Genomic DNA, 23,670 nt, shown 5'->3' on the forward strand with positions numbered 1-23,670 from the left:
GGATCAGTAAAATAACTTCAGTCAAGTCTGTCTAGATAATTGAAATGATTAACATTAAGTGTTTATTAGGTGCCAGACATTATGCCAGACACCTTCTATGTTGCTTAATCCTCACATCAGTCATCCTGAGCTAGGTACCCATTTTACGTTATGGGGAATGGTGAGGCACAAAGAGGTCAATGAACTTACCTGAGGTTGCACAGCCAGTAAGAGGCAGAGCCCTGGTTGGTAAAGCAGGTCATTCTGACTGCACAGCCTGTATTCTTAACTATTAGCTATACTGGAACAGATAGAGATTACCAACTTATCTCTTACTTTTCTTACTTAGCTTTGACTCAGCATGAGTTAAATGAGTGGCACATTCATTTCCCATCTCTGCTGACCCTCAGATCCTCTTCCCCGCTCATGGTTTCCCACATGAACACTGAAGGAAAATTTCCCTAACTCTGTATCCTGCTCAGATTTGCTCAGCTTGGCTTGGGTTTCCTGCCCTCACAATGACTGGTGAATGACAGTAGCCTGAGGAATAAAGCCCAGTGAGTGGGTGATGGTTTAGATTTTTTTTGCATGCCTTCTTGGTCCCAGCTGTAGGATCAAATGGACTCTTCCTCCTAGAGGAGGGCTCAGGAGGTACCTTCCCTTGGAAAGCTGAAAGGTTTGAGGGGGACCTCAGAGATGACCTTGGCTAACCCTTACCTGATATAGAGGAATCCCAGTCTACTTCTTTCAAATAGTTTTTCTCAGTTTCTACTTATATTCCTCTGCTGATGAGAGCTCATTACATTACCAGGCTGCCCCATTGCATTGGTGGTCTGTTCTGACCATTCTCAGGTTTTTCTGTTTGAGCTACAATGAGTAATAGTCAACTGAAATGAACCTAGGCTCATAGATAAGCTTAATTAGAGGTGGGTGTTCACATGCTGAGAGTGATGGTGGGTCTCTTTCTGTGTCCTTTCAGCTGCCCTGCAGACAGCAGCCAAAGAGGGCCCGGCTTAGCTGGACCCAAAAGATCCAGTGTGGTGAGCCCAAGCCACCCACCACCGGCGCCTCCTCTGGGCTGTCCTCCAGGCTCCAAACCGGGGTTTGCTCCACCCCCTGCTCCTCCACCTCCACCTCCGGTGCTGGGCGTTCCACCCCCGCCCCCGCCTGGAGGATTTGGGTCTCCGGGGACCCCACCACCACCTTCACCCCCATCTTTCCCTCCTCACCCCAATTTTACTGCCCCTCCGCCGCCTCCCCCACCACCTACAGCTGACTACCCGACTCTGCCACCACCTCCCTTGTCCCAACCAGCGATAGGCGCACCTCCTCCTCCCCCTCCTCCCCCTCCTCCGGGGCCACCTCCTCTCCCTTTTAGTGATGTGGATGACCAGCCTGTTGCACCACCACCTCTTGCCGATGCCACCAAGCCTAAGTCCTCCTTGCCTCCTGTGAGCGATGCCCGCAGTGACTTACTTTCAGCCATACGTCAAGGTAATTCCTAGTGCTGGGTCCGGGGCCATGAAGTCTTGTCTTTCTGCACCCAGGATCACTGATTGGAGGGTGGGCTAGGGGTTCTGTGCCCTTCCCAGGAAATAGCTTTCATTAGGTGGGGAGAGATTGGGAGGGGCTTCAGGCCACAGATCAGCCTGAAGAACGGCTTCGCTCTAAAAATAATAAGAGATTTAGATTTCTTTCCACCTTCGTGTAAAGGAGTCTTAGGGCGCCTGGTCCTCTACCAAAGTAGGTAGAGCATCCGACTCTTGATCCCAGGGTCATGAGTTTGAGTTCCACATTGGGTGTGGAGTCTACTAAAAAATTTAAAACTAAAGGATTCTTGGGGTGCCTAGACTGGCTCAGTCAGAAGAGTATGTGACTCTTGATATATCGGGGTCATGAAAATAAGTGACGTATTCTTAACTTGGAGTCTTTCAACTCCTTGAAAATGGTTGCTCTGTGTGTATTTGCATTCATTTTGTGCCCCAGAGAAAACCAAGCATCACTACCCCCTAGAAGGTACTTCTCTGGCCAGACTACATCATGGCCTTGCCCTCCACTTTTGTGCCTTTCATATCCTTCCTTCCTTCTCTCTTTACCCCTTTCTCACCCCATCTGTCTCCCCATTTTCTCCTATCCCCTCCCTCTTTGTCTCCATCCCTCCCTTCCCTACCTTTCTGTGTTCCCTCCTCATCATCTGACCTGTGGAGCATTTATTCTCTTTGAGTCAGAGGTCCCAAGGGGTTAGAGTGGTTTCTCCTGTGTGTGAGCCTCCTGCAACTGAAGGAGTGTCTGGAGGAGACAAGTTGGGGCAGCTAAGCTCTGTGATAATCAATAAACTGGGCAGACTGAGTGCCCACTGGGTGCTGGATGGTGGCCACTCCCAGCTCAGACCCTCTTGAGAAGTGCTGTCCTCACCAGCCTGACAGCGTGGAAACTGGAAAGAATGGCAGACTTCCTCTCCGACATGCCTACAGCTCTAGGGCCAGAATTGTATAAGCCTTCATCTTCTTTTCTTGCTTCCCCCCTTCTCTCTTTGCTCTTCCAGAGGGTTTTTCTTTTTCTTTCCCCTTTTCCCCATACTCCAGCCACCAGTAGCCACTTTGCCTCCCTCAGTCCCACATGGATTCTGAGATCGACTCACATTCTGAACCCTTCTTTTCCCCCCACTCCCCACCAGGCTTTCAGCTGCGCAAGGTGGAGGAGCAGCAGGAACAAGAGAAGCGGGATGTTGTGGGCAACGACGTGGCCACCATCTTGTCGCGTCGAATTGCTGTGGAGTACAGTGACTCAGAAGATGATTCCTCAGAGTTTGATGAGGACGACTGGTCGGATTAACTCTTTCTGCCTGCTCTCCCACCTCCTTTTTCTTTCCTCCTGCTGCCTTCTTTGATGCCTATCCCAACAGTCCAGTGGGGGGAAAGAGGGAAGAAAAAAGAATTTCAAGGGGCCAAAGCCTTTCCTGAAGCAACCAAAGATATATCCAAGTGCTTCCTCCAAATCAACGTATATTTTCCTGTCTCCCCGTAGTCAGGTCCCGTGGGGCTCCTGAGATTCAGTACCTGAGATGTTCCCTCTTCCCTTCAAGTGACTGTTGCATACTGAAAAGAAGGAAAAACTCCAGAGCAGATCCCTTTGATTGGGTTTAGATTGGATTTGGTGCCTTCCCCTAGGAGCCACTTTCAACTGTGGTCTTCTTCCAAAATCCTTACCCTTTGAAAAATGGGAGCCATCTTCTCGTCCTAAAGCCTGCGTGGACATGGCCAGCCCCTTTTCCCATGCACTGAGAGGGCAGAGCAGGCCACACGGCCTAGCAGCCAGACTGCTACACCTTTTTGCCCTGGTCAGCAGGGTGAGCTGCCATTTGCTAAGCTATCTCTATGTCTGGATGCCCTTTACTAGGAGCCATCAGGCCCTAAGGAGCGTCTCCCCATCTGCCCAGAAATTGTGCCTTCCTGAAGGCTGAACTTGTTGCCTCCCTCCCAAGCTCCCTGTCCAGAGTGTGGTGTTCAGGTGTCCCTTAAATGTCCCTCCCTCACTACCAGGTGCTTTAGGCACCACAGCCCAGTTCAGACCTCTAATATCCATGACCAAATTAGCCCCAACACGCTGGGGTCTCGACCTCTGCTAGCTTAGAGACTCCGAACTGCAGGACTGGAAGAATGGTAAACAACTTGAAACCTCCCCTCTCAATGATGCTGAAATCTGGACATGGGAAATGACTTGCTCCAGGTCACACAGTTGAATGGTGACAAACCTGGAGCCCAGAGTTCCTCATTCCAAGTCACCTGTGCCTTCTGGAACCAAGTCGTGGGCACTTGCTGGAGTCTAGACCTCACCATAGGTGGGGGTCCCAGTAGGGGGCCTCAGAGCCCGTGCCCGGCCTGTCAGTGCTGCTCAGACCCTTACAGGCTGTCTTATAATTCTTTGCTCCCCCTTTACTGTCACCGCTGAACCACATGGCCTTGGGAGCTACCCTTCTGGGAGACCAGGGGTAGTGAGAGAAGGAAGGGGGTAGGCAGCTTTGACAGGTGTTGTTTTCAATTCCTCTGCAACTCGTCCCCTTTTTATTTCCCCAATTTAAGCATAGGTTCTGCCAGCTGTAGAAACTTCAGTCCCTCAGGCTGGCGGCTGCCGCAGGTAGCTGCCTAGGGGGGCCTGGCAGCCGTGAGGAGGGCTGAAAGGCAGAGGGGCTCTGGGTCTTGTTTCCAGCTCTCTCCTCACTGCGTGCAGTGATGTTCCCTCCCTCGCTCCCCCTCTTTCCCGAGCTAATACACAGGTGCTATTATTCAGAAAAAAAACTGGTCAGCTTTGGCCAACAGTGAGGTTTCTTCTCTTCTGCCCTAACTATTGTGTAGCCTCTTATGCTGAAACCAGCTTCTCCTGGCTTCTCCAGCCTTCAGAGCCCTGAAACAAAGAGAAACAGGATCTGTCTCTACCCAGCACAGCAAATGGTTGTAGTAATTGCCAAAGCCCTCCTAAACCCCTCCGGCTTGAGGAGTGTGTGTAATCACCGGCACTGCCGCCGTGCCCTGGCTGGATGCTCCCCTCTGCCTTCTTTCCTTGAACTCTGGTGTGGTGACGGAGCCAGTAGGGACCAGCATGCCCTCCTGCTAGGGCGGCTCCAGAATATAGCCTCCTCCCCCTCCCCAGATCAGGTGTCTGTGTCACAGGGCTGGTGCCGTGCTACAGGGCTGAGCGGACCTAGCTGCGTGTGCCCCTGCCTTGCCTCCCTCCTTGCACTTTGGGAAGCTGAAGGTGCTTTCTTCAGAACCCTAAAATGGCTGTTGAAGGTGCCCCTGGCTGCAGCCCAGCAGTGGCTGGAGGGGCAGGTAGAGGGCAGTGGTTCTCCCAAATAGGAGTCCTGGGGCCTGGCCAGGCCAGGGTTTGGGCCTAATGGCTTTGACTAAATTACCCCCATCCCCCTCCTTTCCGGAAAAGGGGGAGCCAGCGCCACTTGCTATCATTCTGCTCTGACCTTGAAGGGGGCGGTGTTGGCCTGCCTTCTGGAATGGACACAGTCCGCCCTGTAAAGGGCTGGGGGCAGGAGCGGGGGTGGGGGTGAAGGGGGGGCACTGCCTGCGGAAGGTAGGATTAGATCATTAGCTCAGTGACCTCCTAGGGTTTCGATGTGCTGTGTTCTCATCCTACAGCTGGTTTGGTAATGATCTGCAAGTCCCGGAGAGCAACAGCACAGCTCTGCCTGACGCTCTCATTAAAATCTATGCAGCCAAGCTCGGTGCTTTGTAGCAGCCGGCCTTGCGAAGCCTCCTCAGCTCTGGGGGCTGGGGACCCAGTCAGCCGAGAGGCCCTCTGGGCTCTATTTATGCATATGTGCACCCCCCCACCCAAAAAAACCCCAACTTCTTTAAACCCAGAGCCCTTTAAGATGATAAAGGACCCTATGCAGGTAATTGCGTGTCTTTGGAATCCTGTAATTGTAGAATGCAAAGTTTAGTGATTATTTAAACTGGGCCAAGGCTGGTAAGGGTATGGAGCAACGGCTCATAAGGACTCTTAAGCTCTGAAGCCAAGGAGCCGTCTCCTCTCCCTGGCCCGCCCAGCCCAGGGGACCTGCCCCCATTCCTGTGGCCCAGGGACCCAGCTTCCACTCGGCAGTGTCAGAAGTGACTTGTGGCTTTGCCGTGGTTGTGAGATGACTACATTCCAAAGGAGCAGCTCCGGGGAGGGGGCAGGCTCTGCAGTCCCTTGGAGGGCTCCGAGCAGCTGGCCCGAGCTCCAGCTCGCCTCCAGCGGAAGCTCAAGCGCCCTCAGAAACGACCCTGGCCAATGTCACCGCAGAGCTGAGGCGGTGTTGTCAGGGCTAATGTGAAATCTCTTCCCGTGGCGCCGATCCTCTGGCTCTGCAGCGCCAGCTTGGACAGATTGAGGTCTCTGTGGCTTTGGTGACCCTGCTTAAGCATTCCCACCGTGTCCCAGCTTGGCTCTCCGCCTGCCTCCCTCTGCAGCCCCCCTCACCTGACCTCGGGGCCTGGGGAGGGGGCCGGTGCCCCAGGGCGAGGGGCTCTTGCTCCAGAGAAGTGTCAGGCTTCCTGGGGGCATGAGGCTTTGAGCTCTGCTGGGGTCCAGCATACCTGGGACCAGGTTTTGCCAGGAGATTGTGCCTCATATTGTGTCTCAGTGAGGGCTAGGGAACAATTCTGTTATTGTATTAACTTGACTCAGTTAACTCACTTGAGAAACTAACCAATTTTTACTTTCTGTCTAGAACGATGTACATGTAGGAGAGTGAGCTGTAATGCTCCCAAAGTGCCTTGTTTTCTCTGATATAAATATATTTATAAGTACCTATTCCAGTGGATTCTTGGTTATGTTTGCCACATCGATTTTAGGGAGTGGGCCTATTACATAGCAGAGGAATGGTCTGGAAATGGGTCCCTTTCCCCTGAGAGTGGGAAAGGAGATTCAGTTAGAGACCTGTGAGGGTGGGGTTAAACCACCCCCCCACCCCCCACGGTGACCCTTTCCTCTTCCCCCTACTCCTCCTCTTAGGCCCTTAGGAGGATGTCCAGTTTCTTAAAGCCCTGTGGCTCCAAGCCTGGTCTCATTTGTTGCCAGGTTCATGTGTGGACCACATTAGCACCCCGTGACCTGAGGACTCCATGTAATGATTTTATGTATACGTGCGAATATGTAAATGCCAACATTTTAAATAATTTGATAAAGTCTTTGTAGCTACTGAGCCACCTCTGGTGTGTGTGGGTGTGTATGCGCATGTCTCTCTGTCTCTGATGAGCCAAGTGACCGGACGGGGGCAACACTGGTAGCCGCAGGTGGCGGCCAGAGCTCTGCAGGGAAGTCTCGCGTGGGCGGGCTCCAGGAGCAGGAAGCCTCTGGGTCGCAGTGGTGTGCCCTGTGTGCGAGGTGGGTATGAAGGCCGGAAACCATTTTGGCTTAGGAGGAGACCCAGGTTGGGGGACCTAGAAGGCCAGCTCCCCGGGCCCTCCGCGGCTGGCTGAGGTGGGTGTGCGGGGCCCCGGGGAGACAGGCTGCCGGCCGCCTCACCGGGCAGGAGAGCAGCACCGTCCCAGTGCTGATACTGCTTCCCAGCATCTGGCCGGCATCTTGTCTGCCTCTCGGGCCCAAGCAACTTACCTTCAATAGAATGATTTTCGGTAGAATCCGATAAAAAGTTGAGGCTGCTGCAAGCCCCTTCTCCCGCCTGGGAAGGCGAAGGGGCCGGGTTTATTTCTGACCCAAAAAAATGACCTACCCAGGAAGCAACGGTTGTTCTGAGCACAGCTGCTGCGGGTGACTGTCCCTGGGGGTAATTTATGGGCAGACACCCAGTTGCAGTCGCGGGCTCCGCAGCCTGCAGTGGCGTGGCCCTGGGCGAGGGGTAGGAGCAAGGTTGGCCACTGCCGGTCAAGCCTGCTGTTCAGAGAGAGAGAGTCACCCACAGGCGTCCCAGGAGAGGGGGCAGAAGTTTTGAATTGTCAGCAACTGCTGCGCCAGCCGCTCTGAGCTCATCGCTGGAGGTGGGGGTGCAGGGGAGGGGGCGCGGGAGCCGGCTCGCCCCGGCGGAGCCCCTCGCTCCACCCTCCTGCTCAGGCCTGTGTTTAGTCAGCACTTGGCTTCCCGAGGCCGGTGACTGACAGGCAGCCAGACGCCCGCCCTGGGAGAAGACAAAATGGTGGTGTGGGGAGCCGCCCTTGCTGGGGAAGTGGAAGGGAGGAATGTGGTTCTGGGAAGCGGCGGCCCCGGCTGGCGTTCCGGCTCCTCCACTTGGAGCTGTGACCCCGCGCCTCACCCCTCTGGGCTGATCTCGAGAAGAGCGAGCGTTTGCTGAGCGCCTGCTACCTGCTCAGGACGCCGCACCCTTTATTTCAACCTTACGAGGGAAGGGTCCCTCGTTGTCCCCGTGAGGAAAACAAGTCCAGAGGTTGAGTTGCCTAAGACCACGTGGCCGGCCAGCAGCAGAGCCACAGTTCACGCACGGGTCTCTCAAGCCAGAGCTTGTGTCCTGTGCCCCACACAACTTGAAACGGCTTTCTGGACCTCTCCATCTAGAGTCCAGGTCTTTAGTGTCGTCGAGGGCACATTAAGGTTTTCCAGTCTGGGCTGCCCCACCATCTGGTGCCCAATTTTACAGGTGATGGCTGTTTTCTTCTTTGGAATCAAGTGGGCTGGACTGAGGGCCCAGCCATCCCAGATCATAAGAATTGAAAATGCCTCGCACCCTCAGCTGCCCGGGGGGCCAAGTGGGTTCCGTGGGTGTGGGCCGGGGCTTCCTGCAGACGCGGCTCGGTACACACACGCACACCTGTGACGGTGCCCACATTTATGCACAAAGACACAGATGCACACACAAGACACCTATACATATGAGTGGGCACACTTGAGAACCCAGGCCCAGGGACACGTGCACGCACCGTAGGCAGAGCCCTGCCCTTGTGCAAACAAGGACGCAGATCCGCACGCACACAGTTGCAGGAACACATCATCGCCAGCAAACCTCGCACGGTCCTCAGGAGCCACCCCTCCCCTCGCGCTGCCTCCGCCAGTTCCTCACTGCCCCCTCCTGGCCGCCCAGTGGCCAGGGCAACCGGGCACGGTTTCCTGCAACTTCTGTTCCCAGGTGGTTGTCAGCTAGTTCCCTTCCTGATAATGAGGCTGGGAGCAGTTTCAGGTGCTCCGCGTGGACTGCCCCGCAGCCCCAGGAGATGAAGGTGTCGAGAGAGAGAGGTCTGAAGCCGGAGGACCAAAAAAAAAAAAAAAAGAAAAGGAAAGAAAGTTCTCACATCCACAGGAATGTCTCATGGTAGAATTCTCAGCACGTTGGTGGCAGGAGTCCTGCATAGATAACCGCCCCCCCCCCACCTCAGCAGTCAGCCATTCTGCCCTTAACTTTGGGAACTGTGCACACACTTGCTCACACTGGATACATATTTAAAGAGAAGCAGACTTCATGGCTGAGAAGTCAGAGGTCAGATCTTTTAGCCCCCACCTTGCTGCTCCCTCTCTGGGCCTCAGCTTCCTCACGTATCCAATGAAGAGTTAGGTTGACCATGATGTATGCGACCCCTCCATCCTGGCCTCTCACCGTCTTGGGAAATAACACCTCTCCCAAACATATGTGCCCGAGTAAATTACATCCATGAACATGACCCTATGGATTCTTTAGGCCAGTCCTGGGAGGATTACCAACACGAAGCGTTTCAGTGCTGTTTTACAGTTGAGGAAACAAAGCACAGAGAGGTACACCAACTTGTCCAAAGTCACACAGCAAGTTGGCAGCAGGCATGGAAATAGAAATCCTCTTCTTACAGTCCCCAAGTTCCCTACAAGAGGGTAGAACACCCTGTGGGCTCAGACCCAGAGTCCAGGAGATAAGAACAACAGAGATCAAGCCAGAAGCTCTGCTCTTTTTTTTTTTAAGTTTATGTTTTTAGTAATCACCCAATGTGGGGCTTGAACTCACAACCCCGAGATAAAGGAGTCACATGCTCCACTGACTAAGCCAGCCAGGCATCCCAGAAGCTTTGCCCTTCTGTCTGGAGCCCTGAAGACTGAGGGGAACCCAGCGGAGGTCCCAGGGTTAGGCATCATTGAGATGGAGACTGGGAAACAGCAACTTGCACCCTGGGTGGGTTCTGCCACCCCCCACCCCTACCAGCACACTATGCTGACCTTAGGCTTCCTCTGCAGAACCGGAGGAGGCCATATTATTCATCAGGATATGTACACACACACACACACACACACACACATACACATACACACACACAAACAAGTGGTGCGTGCATGCATGCCTAGACTCCACGGCTGTGCACTCACATGCAGATGTATGTTCATATATGCCTGCAAGTACACTTAGTATGTTCATAGGCATGTGTAACGTGTAAATGTTGGCAAGCCTGTATATATGTGACTGTGTGCTTAGGTGAGGTGTGTTTGGATGTACATGTATAAATGGTCTCTGTATACCTGGCAGGTAAATTCATGTACATGTAACATGTTTGCACACGTACCGGGTTCATGAATGTACTTGGGTGTATGCAAATACATGCATTTGTGTAAAAAAGCAGAGTGAATCGTATCCATGCACATGACTAAGGAGCAGATGTAAATGTGTGTGCAGGGAAGGTTTCATGTGACTGTGTACACATGAATCATAGGGGTGCCCTCCCAAGGGAATATGATGTCAGTGTTCACCGAAGCTCTGGCTCCAGCCAGGGCCTGGGCTCACAGCACCCCCACCCCACCCCCACACTCTATTCCCCAGACCCATCCTGCTTGGCCAATTTGCAGCCTCTCGCTCCCAGCTCTGGAGAAGGCCTGCAGCAAAGTCAAGGGGCTGGTGGCCAATTAGCGAGGGGGTTAATCAGGGATCTGGGGACCCCCGGGGGGCGGGAAGCTGAAGGCAGGCATTGGGGTTGGCAGGAGCACTCGCTGCCTGTCATGGGGGTGGGGGAGGGGAGAGACAAGGAGAGGAGGCTGAGCCAGCCTGATGGCTGGAAACTGAGGGTCGCCTGTGAATTCATGATTACTGAGCACCGACAGCAGCGGGGAGCCTGTGTGACACTGTGTGCAGAAGGGCATATATACATGCGTTCAAGTTCTTGAATGCGGTCCTATCTGCAAATATGTGTACCTGACCAGATAGGTACCATCTGTATATACACGTGCAGTTTTGTGTCTGTATATATGTGGTGTGCAATGGTGTGCAGATGGGTGTGGGTATGCACACGTGTCTGGACCGTTGTGCACACATGTATACAGGGGTAAGCCTATGTGTATAGTCGCATGTGTGAGGGCATGTACATACACTGAAGTATGTACCTCTGCGTGCAAAGGTGCACATGAAGTCGACATGACCTATTAGCATGTGTGCAGTGGTATATGTGTGCACAGTGTGTATGTACCAGTGTGCGGATAGGTCTGGGTATACACACACGTCTGGATGTATGTGCATATGTGTGTGTTCTCCCTGAATGGCCAGGGGCCTGGACCCCCACCTGTGTGCCTGTGTGTGCCCATGTGTGTGTACTCATGGGTTTGCTGGTATAACAGGTCTCAGCAGGGAGGGAGCTGTGGACTGTGAGGCTGGCCGGCTCTGGGAGAGACTCTGACAGACGCTGAGACTTTGCCGCAGCCCCCGGCCCCGGGAGCCTGTTTTCCAGCCCGCGGAAGCTGTGAGCCCGTGAACTCATCTTATATTAATAGCTGCTGTCTCCTCACTTATTGCAGGGAGAGGCGGCCATGGCCCCAGCGGGGGCTCAGCACTCAGGGCTCCTCCCCTCCCCCACACAGGACCTGGGAAGAAGAGAAGGAAAGATGGGCCCTAGGGCCTACCCAAGCAGGAAGGCAGGGCTCTGGACCCCAGCCCTCACCTCCCCCAATCCAGGGGAGCCCCCTGCACTGCCTAGGTCACCCTCCCAAGCCTCTGTAGATGGGTGGGATCGGCATGGGGTTGGAAAAGTGTCAGGGTCTTGGAGACCCCCCCCCCAAAAAACCACACATACATATATGCACCCAGGCGTGCAGCGCCGAGCGGCTCCAGGCTGAGCACCAGATGAATTGAGGCTGAAAGAGACATAGAAGGCTTCATTCTGAGAGGACGGGCATGTCCCTTCTCTCAGGGACACACAGCCCTGCCTTCAGAGGCCACCATCCTGACAAAGAGGTCAAGACCTCTATAATGTTTACTCGGGAAGTGTAGCAAGGTGTGTTGTATAAACCACATCTTCATGGCCATAGGACTTAGCCAAGGAGGCTTCTCGGAGGAAGCACAGGGTAGGGGAACAGGGAGGACCTCAGCTGGATCTACAAAATCCCGGAAGAAGCCAGACAGTTCCACCGCGCACACAGCCTCAGACCGCAACCCCAGGGGCAGATTCAGGTATCCCTCAGCGTGGGCCTAGAACCCAAGGCAGACCCCAGATGCAGGCTCCCAGAGATGCCTCGGGTCCACCACACAACCACACCCGCACAAGCCGAGGAGGACCCCCAGCACGGGGTACCCCCAGGCCCTCCCAGACAAAAAGGCTTCGGCTCTGCTTAGCCCTGGATACTGAAGCTGGGAAGGGGAGGCAAAGGGCCGAGCCTGCCCAGAATAGTATGGGCACCTGGACCCCCTCCTCCTGGTCTCCCCTGGTGGCGGCTCCTTGGGAACATGGGACAGGCAGTAAGGAGGCCCTTCTGCACACTGCCTGTTCCAGAGGTCTGGGGGGAGTCTGGAGACCCCCAACTTCTCCCCAGCCTGGGGAAAGGGCTCCCTGTCCCAGTTTCTTTGCTTGCAGTTTCTGAGTTGCTCTTGAAACTCACTCCCTTACCCAGGAAACAAACAGATTTGGAGTCCAATGGACCTGGGTTCACATCCCAGTTCAACTCTTCACTATGTGACTTTAAGCAGATCAAATGTCCCCTGCAGTGAGGCCTTTCCTGGGAGCCCTTGTTTACAGAGTACACGTACTCCCTGTGCCCCTTTCCTACTTTGTCTCTGAGAACTTTTCACTCCCTGACATTGCCAAATCTTAAATTCATCTCTTTATTACTGTCTCCCCGAGCTGAAATTCAAGTTGTCCGTAAGGACAGCAGTGAATGAATGTGGGCCTCCACTCTCAGAGCCTCAACTACCTCTTCTGTAAGATGGGAAGAGCAATGATACCACCGAAAGGGCCATGGTGATGTGTGAAATGTTAGCTTGGCAACGGGGGAGGTGTTTGCTCGGTGGGGGTCTTTGCCCCCCGCCCCCTGCAACCCCTACTGGGGACCTACCAGGAAGGTGGGGAAAGAAAGACTCCACCTGACCTGACGGTGCCTCCCTGCTTTGTATGCACTGGAGTTGTGTCTGCCCTCCACCAGCTCTGAGCCAGGCCCTGCTGGCATGTCCACGCCCCTTGGAGTCCTGTGGCCATTGTCGGGAAGGAGCCTTGAATACTAGGTGAAAGAGCTCTGGCCAGAGAAATGGAGAAAGACCTGAGGCCTAGCCTGGCACAGCTGTGTGGGTTTGAAAAAGTGGTTGTTCTTCTCCGGGCCTCAGTCTCCCCATCTGTATGATGGAGGGATGTGCTCCGACGGTCCCATCTCAAGGCTTTGCCTACATGGGAGGCCTGGGAGGCTGAGAAGCTGCGCTAGGCAAGCGCTTCCTCTTTAGCCACGCTTCCAAACCTGCCCTTGCCCTTGCCTGGTGAACATACTCTTTCTGGCTCCAAAACAGCCACACTCAGGGGGCTGCACACTCATGTCCTCAAATGTACACAAGGGTGCACGCACACACCATTACTCACCTTTGGATAGAAAAGAAGCTCTTTCAGCTCCAAAATGACCCTATTCTGTCCAACCTCCTCTCAAATGTGGCCTCTGGCTCTGAGAATGAACCCCAGTAGAAATCAGGGTCCAGAACATCCCAAGCCCCAGGCTCAGGAAGGAAGGAGAGATGAGAAGCAGTTGGCCAATAGAGCACAGGTTGTGGAAGTGGATGTTCCCTTGGGCCAGTCACCAACCCTTCCTCAGCCTCGGTTTTCCCATCTGTAAAATGCAGAAGACATTACCTGTGCCACGGGATACTTGTTTGGCATAAATGTGGTAACATAAGTAGTGCATTGACAGTGCCTGGCAGACAGTAAACACCCACAGTTAGAAGGAGCTGTTTTTAAGGACGTGCTTTGAGCATATACTTCATGCCAAAGCTCCAAACAAAAGCTAACATGGGCATCCTCAACCCAAGAAGGGTCTAGCAGCCTGGTCCCCTTGCTTGGCAATGCCCTGGCCTGAGCAGAGAGAGGGGCCCGTTAGATCCTCTCAAGGGGTGGCGATGTCACCTGCCAACCACACGCCACTCTGGGTCTCCAGCTCCCCAGATCCCTCAATAGGCTCCCAGGCCTGGGCTCACCCCACATCAGCCCCACTCTACCCTCTTCACACATACAGACAGAAACAATTATCACAAAATCATTCTTTATTAAGGGATGGGTCAGGGATAGGATTAGGGAAGCACTGGAGGGCCATACCCCGGTTGGCAGAGGAATCAGGTGTTGGCTCACATCCTGCCTCCTCTAGGGCACCGCAGGGTGGGGCTTGGCCTCCAGGTCCTGGCTGGGGCGCTGGACGCCAGGCTGGAGTGGAGTTGGGGTCGTGGGGTCTGGTCCGGGCAGCCTGGCCGGGCTGCAGTTTCCCCCAAACGGCCACCAGAGGGCAGCCGGCCCCCAGCGCAGAGGAATTCTCGGTTGCTCAGGTGATGGCTTCTTAAAAAAATAAAAAACCAGAGGCTGGTGTGTTCTCCCAGCAAACCCGAGAGGGGCGGGCCTGGGGAGAAGGCTCTGGTTTCTATGATCTCTTCGATAAAAAATAAGCAAAAATAATAACAAAATACGTGGTTTCTCTTTCTCCCTTTCCCCCCTCTAGGAACTGAGGTCAGCAATGGGGGTCTGGGGACTGGGGAATACCCTGGTATGGCCTGGATTTCAAGGTGTAGGTCTCTTTTTTCCCCCTTACCACCCATAAATAAATAAGTAAATAAATAAAGTATAAATAGATACTCTTTTTGTGTGTGCACATATATAGAGATACATCTTTCTTTCTCCTATCTAGGCAACTGAGTGACTAACCTCTCTGACTCTTCAGCTCAGAAACTCAAAAGTAAAGTGACATGATTAAGGTCAAGGGAAGGTGAAGGTCAGGGACTCGGAGTGGCACTGTAAAACACCCAGCAGCATCCTGGAACTCCAAGCTAGCTGGGCTGTGTGACATTTCTGAGTGGAATCCCAGGCTACCTGAACATTCGAGAACCATGGAGCCAGCTGGGCCCTGTAGGGATCTGAACAGAATCCTGTGAAACACCCAATGTCCTAGAACTCCAGAACCAGCTGGGTCTTCGGGGTGTGGAGCTGGGGGGGGCGGGGGTTGGAACAAAGCCCTGGAGGACCTAACATTCTGGAATTCTGTAGTGATCGGGGCTGAAGGGTCACCAAGATATGACTAGACATCGCTGGGGGAGCGGGAGCGGAAGGGGATCTTGGAAGAGGAACAACAGCAGCAGATGGCCCACAGCACCTTCTGCACATCCTGGTTGCGGAAGGCATAGATGATGGGGTTGATCATGGAGTTATAGGTCGCAGGAAGCAGGGTGAGATAGGTGTAGAGGGGCGGGGAGTGGGCATCACCCAGCAGGCAGTAGACAGTGAAGGGCAGCCAACAGGCGGCAAAGGCGCCAAGCACCACGGCCAGTGTGGCAATGCCTTTTCGGGTGGCCACGTAGTGGGAGGCGGGCAGCAGGTGCCGCTGGAGGGCAATCTGCTGGGCATGGCGGCAGACGATGCGGCAGATCTGGGCATACAGCTGCAACATGATGCCAAACACCATGAAGAAGGCAATGGCCAGGACCACCAAATGGTTCTTGGAGAGTGGATATACCACGCCGCACGTGGCCCGGGCATCCAGACAGTTCCAGGCCAGCACAGGCAGCAGCCCCAGGCCCAGTGCGCCCCCCCACACGAGGGCCAGCATCACGTAAGTCCGAGTCACCGTTGTCTCTGAATAGTAGGTGAGGGCATTGTACAGAGAAAGGTAGCGATCGACGGTGATGGCGAGAAGGCTGCCGACGCTGGCGGTGAAGGCCATCGCCAGCACGCCCACCAGCACCAGGCTCATCTCCGCCGAGCCAACGCAGAACACAGCAGCAAAGTGCAGGACCAGGCCCAGGCCTGCCAGCAGGTCGGCCACGGCCAGGCTGCCCACCAGCAGGAACATGGGCGCACGGAAGGTGGGAGTGCCCACGATGATGGCCACCACCAGCGCATTCTCACAGGACACCAGGGTGCCCGAGATGCACAGCACCACATCCCAGGCCTTGGGTGAGGGTAGCGGAGCGCCTGGGCCTGTGGGCCCCTCTGCTGAGCCCACGCTGCTCACATTCACGTTGCCTGAACCAGCGGAGAGCCAGGCCAGGGGGCTGCCTGCACCCCACATCGTGGTACCTGTAGGAGAAAGGCCCTGTGAGAAGTCGGCAGGGCAGGGTGCTGGGTGAAGGGGTCTAGAGGGGATGAGGTGCCACTCAGGATACGTTGTAAGAGTATCTCCTCAGGATAGCTGGCTGGGTCCCAGTGCCTTGTCCCCCAGTCATGCCCCAGTGCTCCTTCGGGTATGCCTTTGTCTCCCCCACATCCACACCCCCAGGCCACTAGGTCTCCAGCAGACCCCAGTCCCCTGGGTCTTTTCACTCTCCCTTCCAAGTCCCTGGGTCCTGCAGGCCTCTTTCTCCCATGTGTGTGACCAGAAAAGAACCAGATGAAGGACTACCGTTAGTGGATGGGGGCCCATAGGATCCAGAAGATGCCAGGTAGGCCCAGAACTGGGGAAGGGAAACATCTCTGGACTGAGGGAAGCTCTGCTTCCTCTGGATCAGGATGACGCTCAGTTTCTGAGGCTCGCCAGACCCCTCACGATTCTCCGCACTGCCCGCCCCAGGCTCCGCCCCCAGGGAATGCGCGTGAAGCTCCTGCCAGCCCCCACTGGCCACTCCTGGGGTATCACCACCTGGGAACTCAGCCCCACCCCCGACATACACCGGCCCAGACTTCTGTCCTCGCCAGACCCCTATTTCTGCCTGAACCTCTGGGTCTTTGGAACAGACACCCTCTGCTGGAGGCCTGGATCCCTGAGTCAGACCCCTCCTTATGCCCGGACACCTGAATCTTGGGCCTGACTCCACATCCTGCCCGTAAGTCAGGATCCCTATGTCAGACACCGCCTCCTGCTCGGACGCCTGGGTCCCTCCCCCAGATGCCTCCTGCAGGCCCAATCTCATAGGACCATCAGTCCCTTCAGGGCCTCGGGACCTTGGAGGAGTGCGCACCCCGCGCGGGGTCACCCAGCTGACGGCTCTCAGCACCCGGACACTGGGTTCCCGCCTGCTACTTCAGATTCTGGGCTCGGGGTCTCGACCTCCGACCTCCGCCAGCCGCTGGGAACCTGTCCGCGGGCCCAGTGCCCCAGCATCCTGCGTGCCCTTCCAGACGCCTGGTGCCTGCACGGGGCCCGCTACTCACCTCTCGGGACTTGGCGTGGCCGGGCCGCGGGGAAGCTCTGCTCGGGTCCGGGCGGCGCAGGGTGTGCGCGGACCCGGAGAAGCCCCCGCGGCCGCGGGAGAAGCGGCGTGAGTCACCCCGCCCCGACCCGCCCCCGGCCACCGGTTCGGTGACGTCAGTGGCCCGGCCGGCCAATGAGTGCGTCGCGCTGGGGCGCAGCGCGCGTCGCGCGGCATAGTAATGAGGCCTCGCACCGCCCGCTCCCCCATTCATAAAAAGCGACCGTGGCCGCGGCCCCGCCCCCTCCCCAATCGGCCCGCGCTGTCCTTGACGCGGCGCCCTCTGCGGGCCGGGGTTTCGGGGGACGCTGGTGGGAGACTCTCGGAGAAGTCGCAGGGAGGCTGCGGGCGATACGTAGGGAGAGCAGAAAGGGGCCCCGGAAAGGCTGTGGCCTGATGGGACCCTCAGGTGGCAGAGACGGACGGAATTGGGGTGACGGAGACCGAGTGATGAAGCTGAATGGGCGTCCTCGGCGAGGATGACGAGGGTTGCCCAGATGACTGGGCCCTGAGGAGATGGTGACAGCAGAACGAGGGAGCAGGGAAGTGGGTGGCAGCGACAGTATGAGCATGGTGACAGGATCTTGGAGGATGGTGGCCATGGGACGCTGCCATAGAAAGGGAAGCCCCCAGGGCAACCATAGCAGTGTCAGGTGACTGACATGATGGGGCTCAGGGATCCCAGGGTGGCAGAGGCCTTGGTGCGGGAAAGGGAAGATAGAGTGTCCAGATGATAGGAGTTCGGGTCATCATGACCCTGTCACAAGTGCTGAGGTACTGAGGTGACAAAACAAAGAGAAGAGGGTTGTAAGGTCCTGGAATGAAGAGACCAGGTGACTGTGGTGAACGGGCCCCAGGGTGAGAGGGACAGGGTAGATGGTCTAGACTGACAGTGACCAGGCAGGTGAGTTGCTGTCAGGGCAGGTCCTCGTGATGTGGGGGCTGGAATAAGGAGTTGGGTGACGTCACTCATGTCAGCCCAATAGCGCCCTCCCAGCACGGGAGGGGCGGGTCTGGCAAGATTTCAAAACCTGAATTATTTATTCAAGGATCTGGAAAGCAGGGGGGGGAACTTCCCCGAAGCAGCAGAAGGGGAGCCGGGAAGAACTTGGACGCAGAAAACCTGGCAGCTCAGTCCCCTGGGGAGGCCCCTCTTGATCTCCCCGTCTTAGGCATCCTGGTTTGGGGGTGGGTGTGCACGGAGAAGGGGCTCCGTCTTCCCGGGCCCTGCCCGTCCTTTGTCCCAGGGACATACACCATGCCAGCTGACTTTCCCAGATGTGCCAGATGTGCCCAGGGGGAGAGGAACTGGCTGCTTCTCCTTCTTCTGTCTCTAGCTTTGATCCTCAGTGGAACCATCCAGGCCTGTGGGATGGGGGTGGAGGGAGGGGTCAGGTTAGCCGTTAAGGAAGCCACAGGGCCTATTGGGAGGGCCTGGCACGATATCAGCACCAGCTGTGTGGGCTACCAAGAGTCTGCCTGGCAGCAGGAGGCACCTGGGAGGCATAGGTATGCAGGTAATAATCGAAGTTCTAGGGGCAGATGATATCATGCAGGGGCGGGAGCAGAGAATGAGGAGAAAAGCCTCAGGGAACATGGCCACTGAGGGCACAACCTGTGGATGAGGGTGTCCTTGCAAAGTTCTTCCCTCTGCCTAGAACCCCTTCACTTCATTCAGGCCTTTGCCTTCAAGTCTCTTCTTCTTCCCTGATGTCTGTCCTAGATTACCCCTCCCCCCATCACACTTCTCCCACTTTCCTTGATTTCTTGTTTTTCAGGGCACTAAGCACTCCTTAAATTATATGTTTATTCATGTATTCCTATTTTACTACAGGTCAGCCCCACCAGAATATAAGCTTCACGAAGGTAGAGACTTTGTTCTGTTCTGTGCGGAGAACAGAACCTGACATATAATAGGTGTTCTACAAATACTTGTTGATTGGATGGTTAAAGTAAAAAGCAGCATCAAGAGAAAGAGGAGATGAATGATAGGCACACTTGCAAGAAAGGTAGGGTCGCCATAGAGAGAGAATGCAGGGCCATCAGTCCTTCAGACTCAGGTGAGGTGTCTGCTCTCTCCCCCCTCAGACCTGGGTCCCAACAACCACCCAGGGGGTATGGGTAAAGAGGCTGGGAGGTTGGCAGGAAAGAGTGGTATGAGGGACTATCTTCCGTCATTCTTTTTTTTTTTTTTTTTGTAGTTTATTTGTTTTTGAGACAGAGACAGTGTGAGCAGGGGAGGGTCAGAGAGAGAGGGAGACACGGAATCTGAAACCGGCTCCAGGCTCTGAGCTGCCCGCACAGAGCCCGACGCAGGGCTCAAACTCACCAACTTCGAGATCATGGCCTGAGCAGAAGTCAGACGCTTAACCAACTGAGCCACCCAGGCACCCCTGTCTTCTGTCATTCTGAGTAAAGTTATATAGTTCTTCAAACTTTTTTTTCACAAATAAACATTAAAAAGGCGCCTGGGTGCTTCAGTCAGTTACGCTCCCAACTCTTGATTTCCATTCAGGTCGTGATCTCATGGGTTCATGAGATTGAGCCCCGCATTGGGCTCTTTGCTGACAGTGCAGAGCCTGCTTAGGATTCTCTCCTTTCTCTCTGCCCCTCCCCTGTTCACTCACTTGCATTCTCCCCCCCGCCCCCACCTCAAAATAAATAACTAGAGGCACCTGGGTGGCTCAGCCGGTTAAGCAGCCCACTCTTGTTCTCGGCTCAGGTCATGATCTTGCGGTTAGTGGGTTTGAGCCCCACATCAGGCTGTGCACTCACAGTGTGGATCGGCTTGGGATTCTCTGTCTCCCCTCCTTCTCTGCCCCTCCCCCACTTCCACATGCACACATGCACGTGCTCTCTCAGACATTAAAAAAAGGAAAAAATTTTCATAGCTTATTAATCCTCTCACGAAAAGTCTGCACAATCACCACAGACAGTCATTGCAGAATCTTTGCTACTTGCTTTTGTCTACACCAACATTGATCTGTATGGCAACCTGACTTTCTTCATTCTGTTCTCATGTGCTATTCGCTGCTTTCTTGAGGTCTTTTCTTGAGGTTTTGCAAGGCTATCTCTGGGTTAATTTTTCTTTGCATAATCCAAGGAATTGTAAATCATGCCCAAGCCCATTGTGCCACCACCAAAATGGGCTCTGACTTGAAATATAAAGATGACATTTGGGGTGCCTGGGTGGCTCAGTGGGTTAAGCGTCGGACTTAGGTTTGGGTTGTGATCTCGCAATTGGTGAGCTCCAGCCCTGCGTCGGGCTCTGTGCTGACAGCTCACAGACTGGAGCTTGCTTTGGATTCTCTCTCTCTCAAATAAATAAACATTAAAAAAAAATTTTTTTAAAGATGACATCTGGTATAGTCTTGTACATTTGGCTAGTTTTTCTCAAAGTTCTGCTTAGGTACTGTTTCCTTCTCCGGGTGAAGAACGTCAGTAACCATGTTTCCACTGAAGTAGTTGGTTGGGTAGAAGTCTTGATCCATAGAGTTACAATGTCATTCAAGATGGAAGTTGATCCTCAGGCAACCAGGAAGGAAAAGAGCGCAGTGATATTTCTAGTCACAAGAAACTCCAGAGACCCGGGGTGCCTGGGTGGCTTAGTCGGTTAAGCATCCGACTTTCGCTTAGGTCATGATCTCGCGGTTCATGGGTTCGAGCCCCGCGTCGGGCTCTGTGCTGACTGCCAGCTCAGAGCCTGGAGCCTGTTTCAGTCTGTGACTCCTCTCTCTCTGACCCTCCCCTGCTCACACTCTCTCTCTCTCCTAGAAATAAATAAAACATTAAAAAAAAATTTAAAAAAAAATAATAATAAAAAAAAGAAACTCCAGAGACCCAAGAAACTCAAGCAAAGTTACAGATTTTCACATGGGCACTCTCTCCATGCTCCAAACTGCCCTATGTCAAAGAAACAATGGAAGCCATCACTGCCAACTGGGTCTCTCTTCCCTAAAGGGCTCCTATCTGCAGCCCTTCCTCTTCTTTCCTCCTCATGCCCTCTGCCATACCTCCTTGCTTCCTTCCCACCACTGATACCCTGTCCAGTCCTTCCCACCTACCAGGTGCCAGACTAGATCCCAGGGCTTACCACACCCCTGCATCCCCATTTCATAGATGAGGTCTAAAGAAGCTGAAGGACTTGCCCCAAATCACACAGTAGATGGCAGAGCTGGGATCTGAAACCAGTGTGTGTGTAACCAAATCCACTGTGCCTTCCATTCTATCCTAAACAACACCATCTCCCCCTGAAGGGGCGGGGAGTGAAGTTTAACCAGGGCTGACAATACCTGCAGTTCCCCAGGTGACCACCAGATGGCTGTGAGCACTAGCCTCCAGGTAAGACTTCTTCCTTTACCATTCTCTCTTCAGTCTGGGGAATCCCATGGGCCTAGGCTCTCATGGGAGATGTATGTGTGTCTGAGGCACAGATAACAATCACACAAGCTCCCTGCCTGAGCCCCAAGGATCTGGGCATCATCAGTACACACATTCTTAGCACAGACCCATTTGTTCATTCAGCCAGTATTCACTGAAAATTCCCCGGGCTTTGAGTGGGTGCTATGGCCAAAGAGACGATCTGGCCACATTCCTGCATTTTATTTCTCTCTCTTTAAAAAAAAAAAAAAAAAAGTAAGTAAACTCCATGCCACGCATGGGGCTCAAACACAACCCTGAGATCAAGAGTTGCATGCCCTACCACCTGAGCCAAACAGTCACCCCCACATCCCTGTATTTTCAACATGCAATAAATATTTGTTGAGCATTGTGCCATTTTCCAGGCATGGTTCTAGCACAGAGGATACAGCAATGAACAAAAATCTTTGGCTTCTTCACAGAGCTTCCATTCTGATGGGGGAAAGATGGACCATCTATAAATAGAGACTTAATATGATATTAACTAGGGGGCCCTTGAGGGGCTCACAGACCAGAAGGACAAACGTACACAGTCACAACATGATACAATATGGCTATTTAATAAACACCTACTTAGCCCTTGCGTGTATGGGGAACTACAGGAGAAGATAAACATGGTTTCTCCCTTCATAGAAATTATAGCCTAGGACACAAAAGAGTAATTCGTTATACATATGATACACATCCTGAAGGAAAAAGGAAGTAGCATGTAGAATAACCAGGAGCTGTCTTTTAAGTAGGGAGGTCATGGAACAAGACATTTGAAGAGAAAAAAGAAGAGTTTCAAGGAGAAGGCAAGGCAGTATGAAGTCTCTGAAAAGGGAGAGTTGATGTGGCTGAGACAGAGAAAGGGGGTGGAAATGAGATCTTGGTGTCCATTCAGGGGCTTCCCTGAGTGGGGAAGAGAAACAGGGCAGTTTCAGAGTCCTGAGGCAGACTCAGGTGGAGGTGCCCACGAAGCAGATGGACCCACTGGACCCTGGGCTCACATCCTGACCCCCCTCTTTTTAACCATGTGCCCCCGAGCAGGTGATTTTGCTTTTTTTTTAACTTTATTTATTTTTAGTAATCTCTACATCCAATATGGGGCTTGAACTCACGACCCTGAGATCAAGAACCACTTGCTCTTCTGCCTGAGCCAGCCAGGTGCCCCAGATTTTACCTCCAAAGCTCACAGATTGGGGCTAACAAAACCCATGCCTAGAGGGTAGTTGTGGACATTAAGTGAGAAGCTGCAAGTAACAGCTCTTAGTGGAATGTATATCCTGCGAATAACAAGAGGTCAGTAGTGTGAACTATGTATTATAGTTACAGGTGGCAGCTGGGGAGGAAGCTGGAGCTGGAGATATGAGACCTGATAGCTTTCGGATGGGAACTAATGGCAGAGGAATGGCCAAAATGGCCCCAGGTGGGTGGGGGTGGGGGTGGACTAAGGCTCAGGAAAGAACCAGGCCCCCGGGGAAGAAGAGAGGGAAAGAGGAAAAGCAGCATCAGAGAAAGGAAAGAAAGAGAGTAGACATGAAAAGAGGGGGGAAAGAAAAAGAGGAGGCGCAGTCTGAGGAACCTGAGAAGTACCCACAGAGGGGGCAGAACCAGAAGAAGCGGGTGCCAGGGCAGGAGTTGAGGTTCTGAGGGAAAGTCTGTGTAAAGTTCCAAACGGCCTACTAATAATGAAACCAGAGGGTGTGGTGGGTTGGAGGCAGACGTGGGAGGCTGAGGGGCAGAAGAGAGTAGGATGCCAGGGGTGAGGCAAGGTGGGCAGCTAGAGCCTAGGGGCCAGATGAAGCCAGTCCCCCAGTCGTGGGGCGTGGTTGGTGGGGTTCTTTCGACAAAGACCGGTCTGCGTGGACGTGATTACACTTGGAATCGATTTTGCCACTGTGACCTCCCGCCTACCCATTCATCTTTTCTGAGCCCTATTTCCTCACCTGTGAAGTAGGGATAATAATTCTCTACTGAGCAGAGCTTTCCTGTAACTGTTGGTGGGGGCTTCCAGGGCCAGGTGTGCTGCTAGCGTTAGATCCCTCCCCCTTTTGTCCGAGCCCCGCCCCAGATCGCCGAACTGAGTTCCACCTGGCGGCGCCCGTTAGCCACGCCCCTATCTGGCCCCGCCTCCGACGATCGGGCCCCACCCCGGCGGCGCCACTGGCTCCGCCCCCGGAATGGCCACGCCCACCAGGCCACGCCCAGGTTGCCTGGGTCTCGCTCCCCACAGCCCAGCGGAG

At 54.2% G+C, this 23,670-nt stretch overlaps 2 protein-coding genes across 3 annotated transcripts in view; one reads left to right on the top strand and one right to left on the bottom strand.

Annotated features, from left to right (window-relative positions):
• The window catches only part of WASF2 (WASP family member 2), a 74,577-nt gene extending 67,898 nt beyond the window's left edge, over positions 1-6,679 (top strand). For both annotated transcript variants that reach the window (XM_039231317.1, XM_039231327.1), the window contains exons 8-9: positions 959-1,473; positions 2,657-6,679. In XM_039231317.1, the coding sequence (XP_039087248.1) occupies positions 959-1,473; positions 2,657-2,814 (673 nt within the window). In that variant the 3' untranslated portion in view covers positions 2,815-6,679. The remainder of the gene's footprint in view (positions 1-958; positions 1,474-2,656) is intronic.
• Positions 6,680-13,882: 7,203 nt separating this feature from the next.
• GPR3 (G protein-coupled receptor 3) lies at positions 13,883-17,044 on the bottom strand. Its single transcript, XM_039233232.1, has 2 exons — positions 16,989-17,044; positions 13,883-15,917 (listed from the first exon to the last, which is right to left on the bottom strand). The coding sequence occupies exon 2, from the start codon at positions 15,907-15,909 to the stop codon at positions 14,920-14,922; it is 990 nt and encodes a 329-aa protein (XP_039089163.1). The 5' UTR covers positions 15,910-15,917; positions 16,989-17,044; the 3' UTR covers positions 13,883-14,919.
• Positions 17,045-23,670: the final 6,626 nt, after the last annotated feature.

The sequence above is a fragment of the Hyaena hyaena genome, unplaced genomic scaffold (genome assembly GCF_003009895.1).
Source record: "Hyaena hyaena isolate Hyena2069 unplaced genomic scaffold, ASM300989v1 scaffold_3, whole genome shotgun sequence".
Taxonomy (NCBI): domain Eukaryota; kingdom Metazoa; phylum Chordata; class Mammalia; order Carnivora; family Hyaenidae; genus Hyaena; species Hyaena hyaena.

Coding starts and splice junctions, on each gene's coding strand:
- GPR3 (XM_039233232.1), bottom strand. CDS start 15,909: ATGTGGGGTGCAGGCAGCCCCCTGGCCTGGCTCTCCGCTGGTTCAGGC.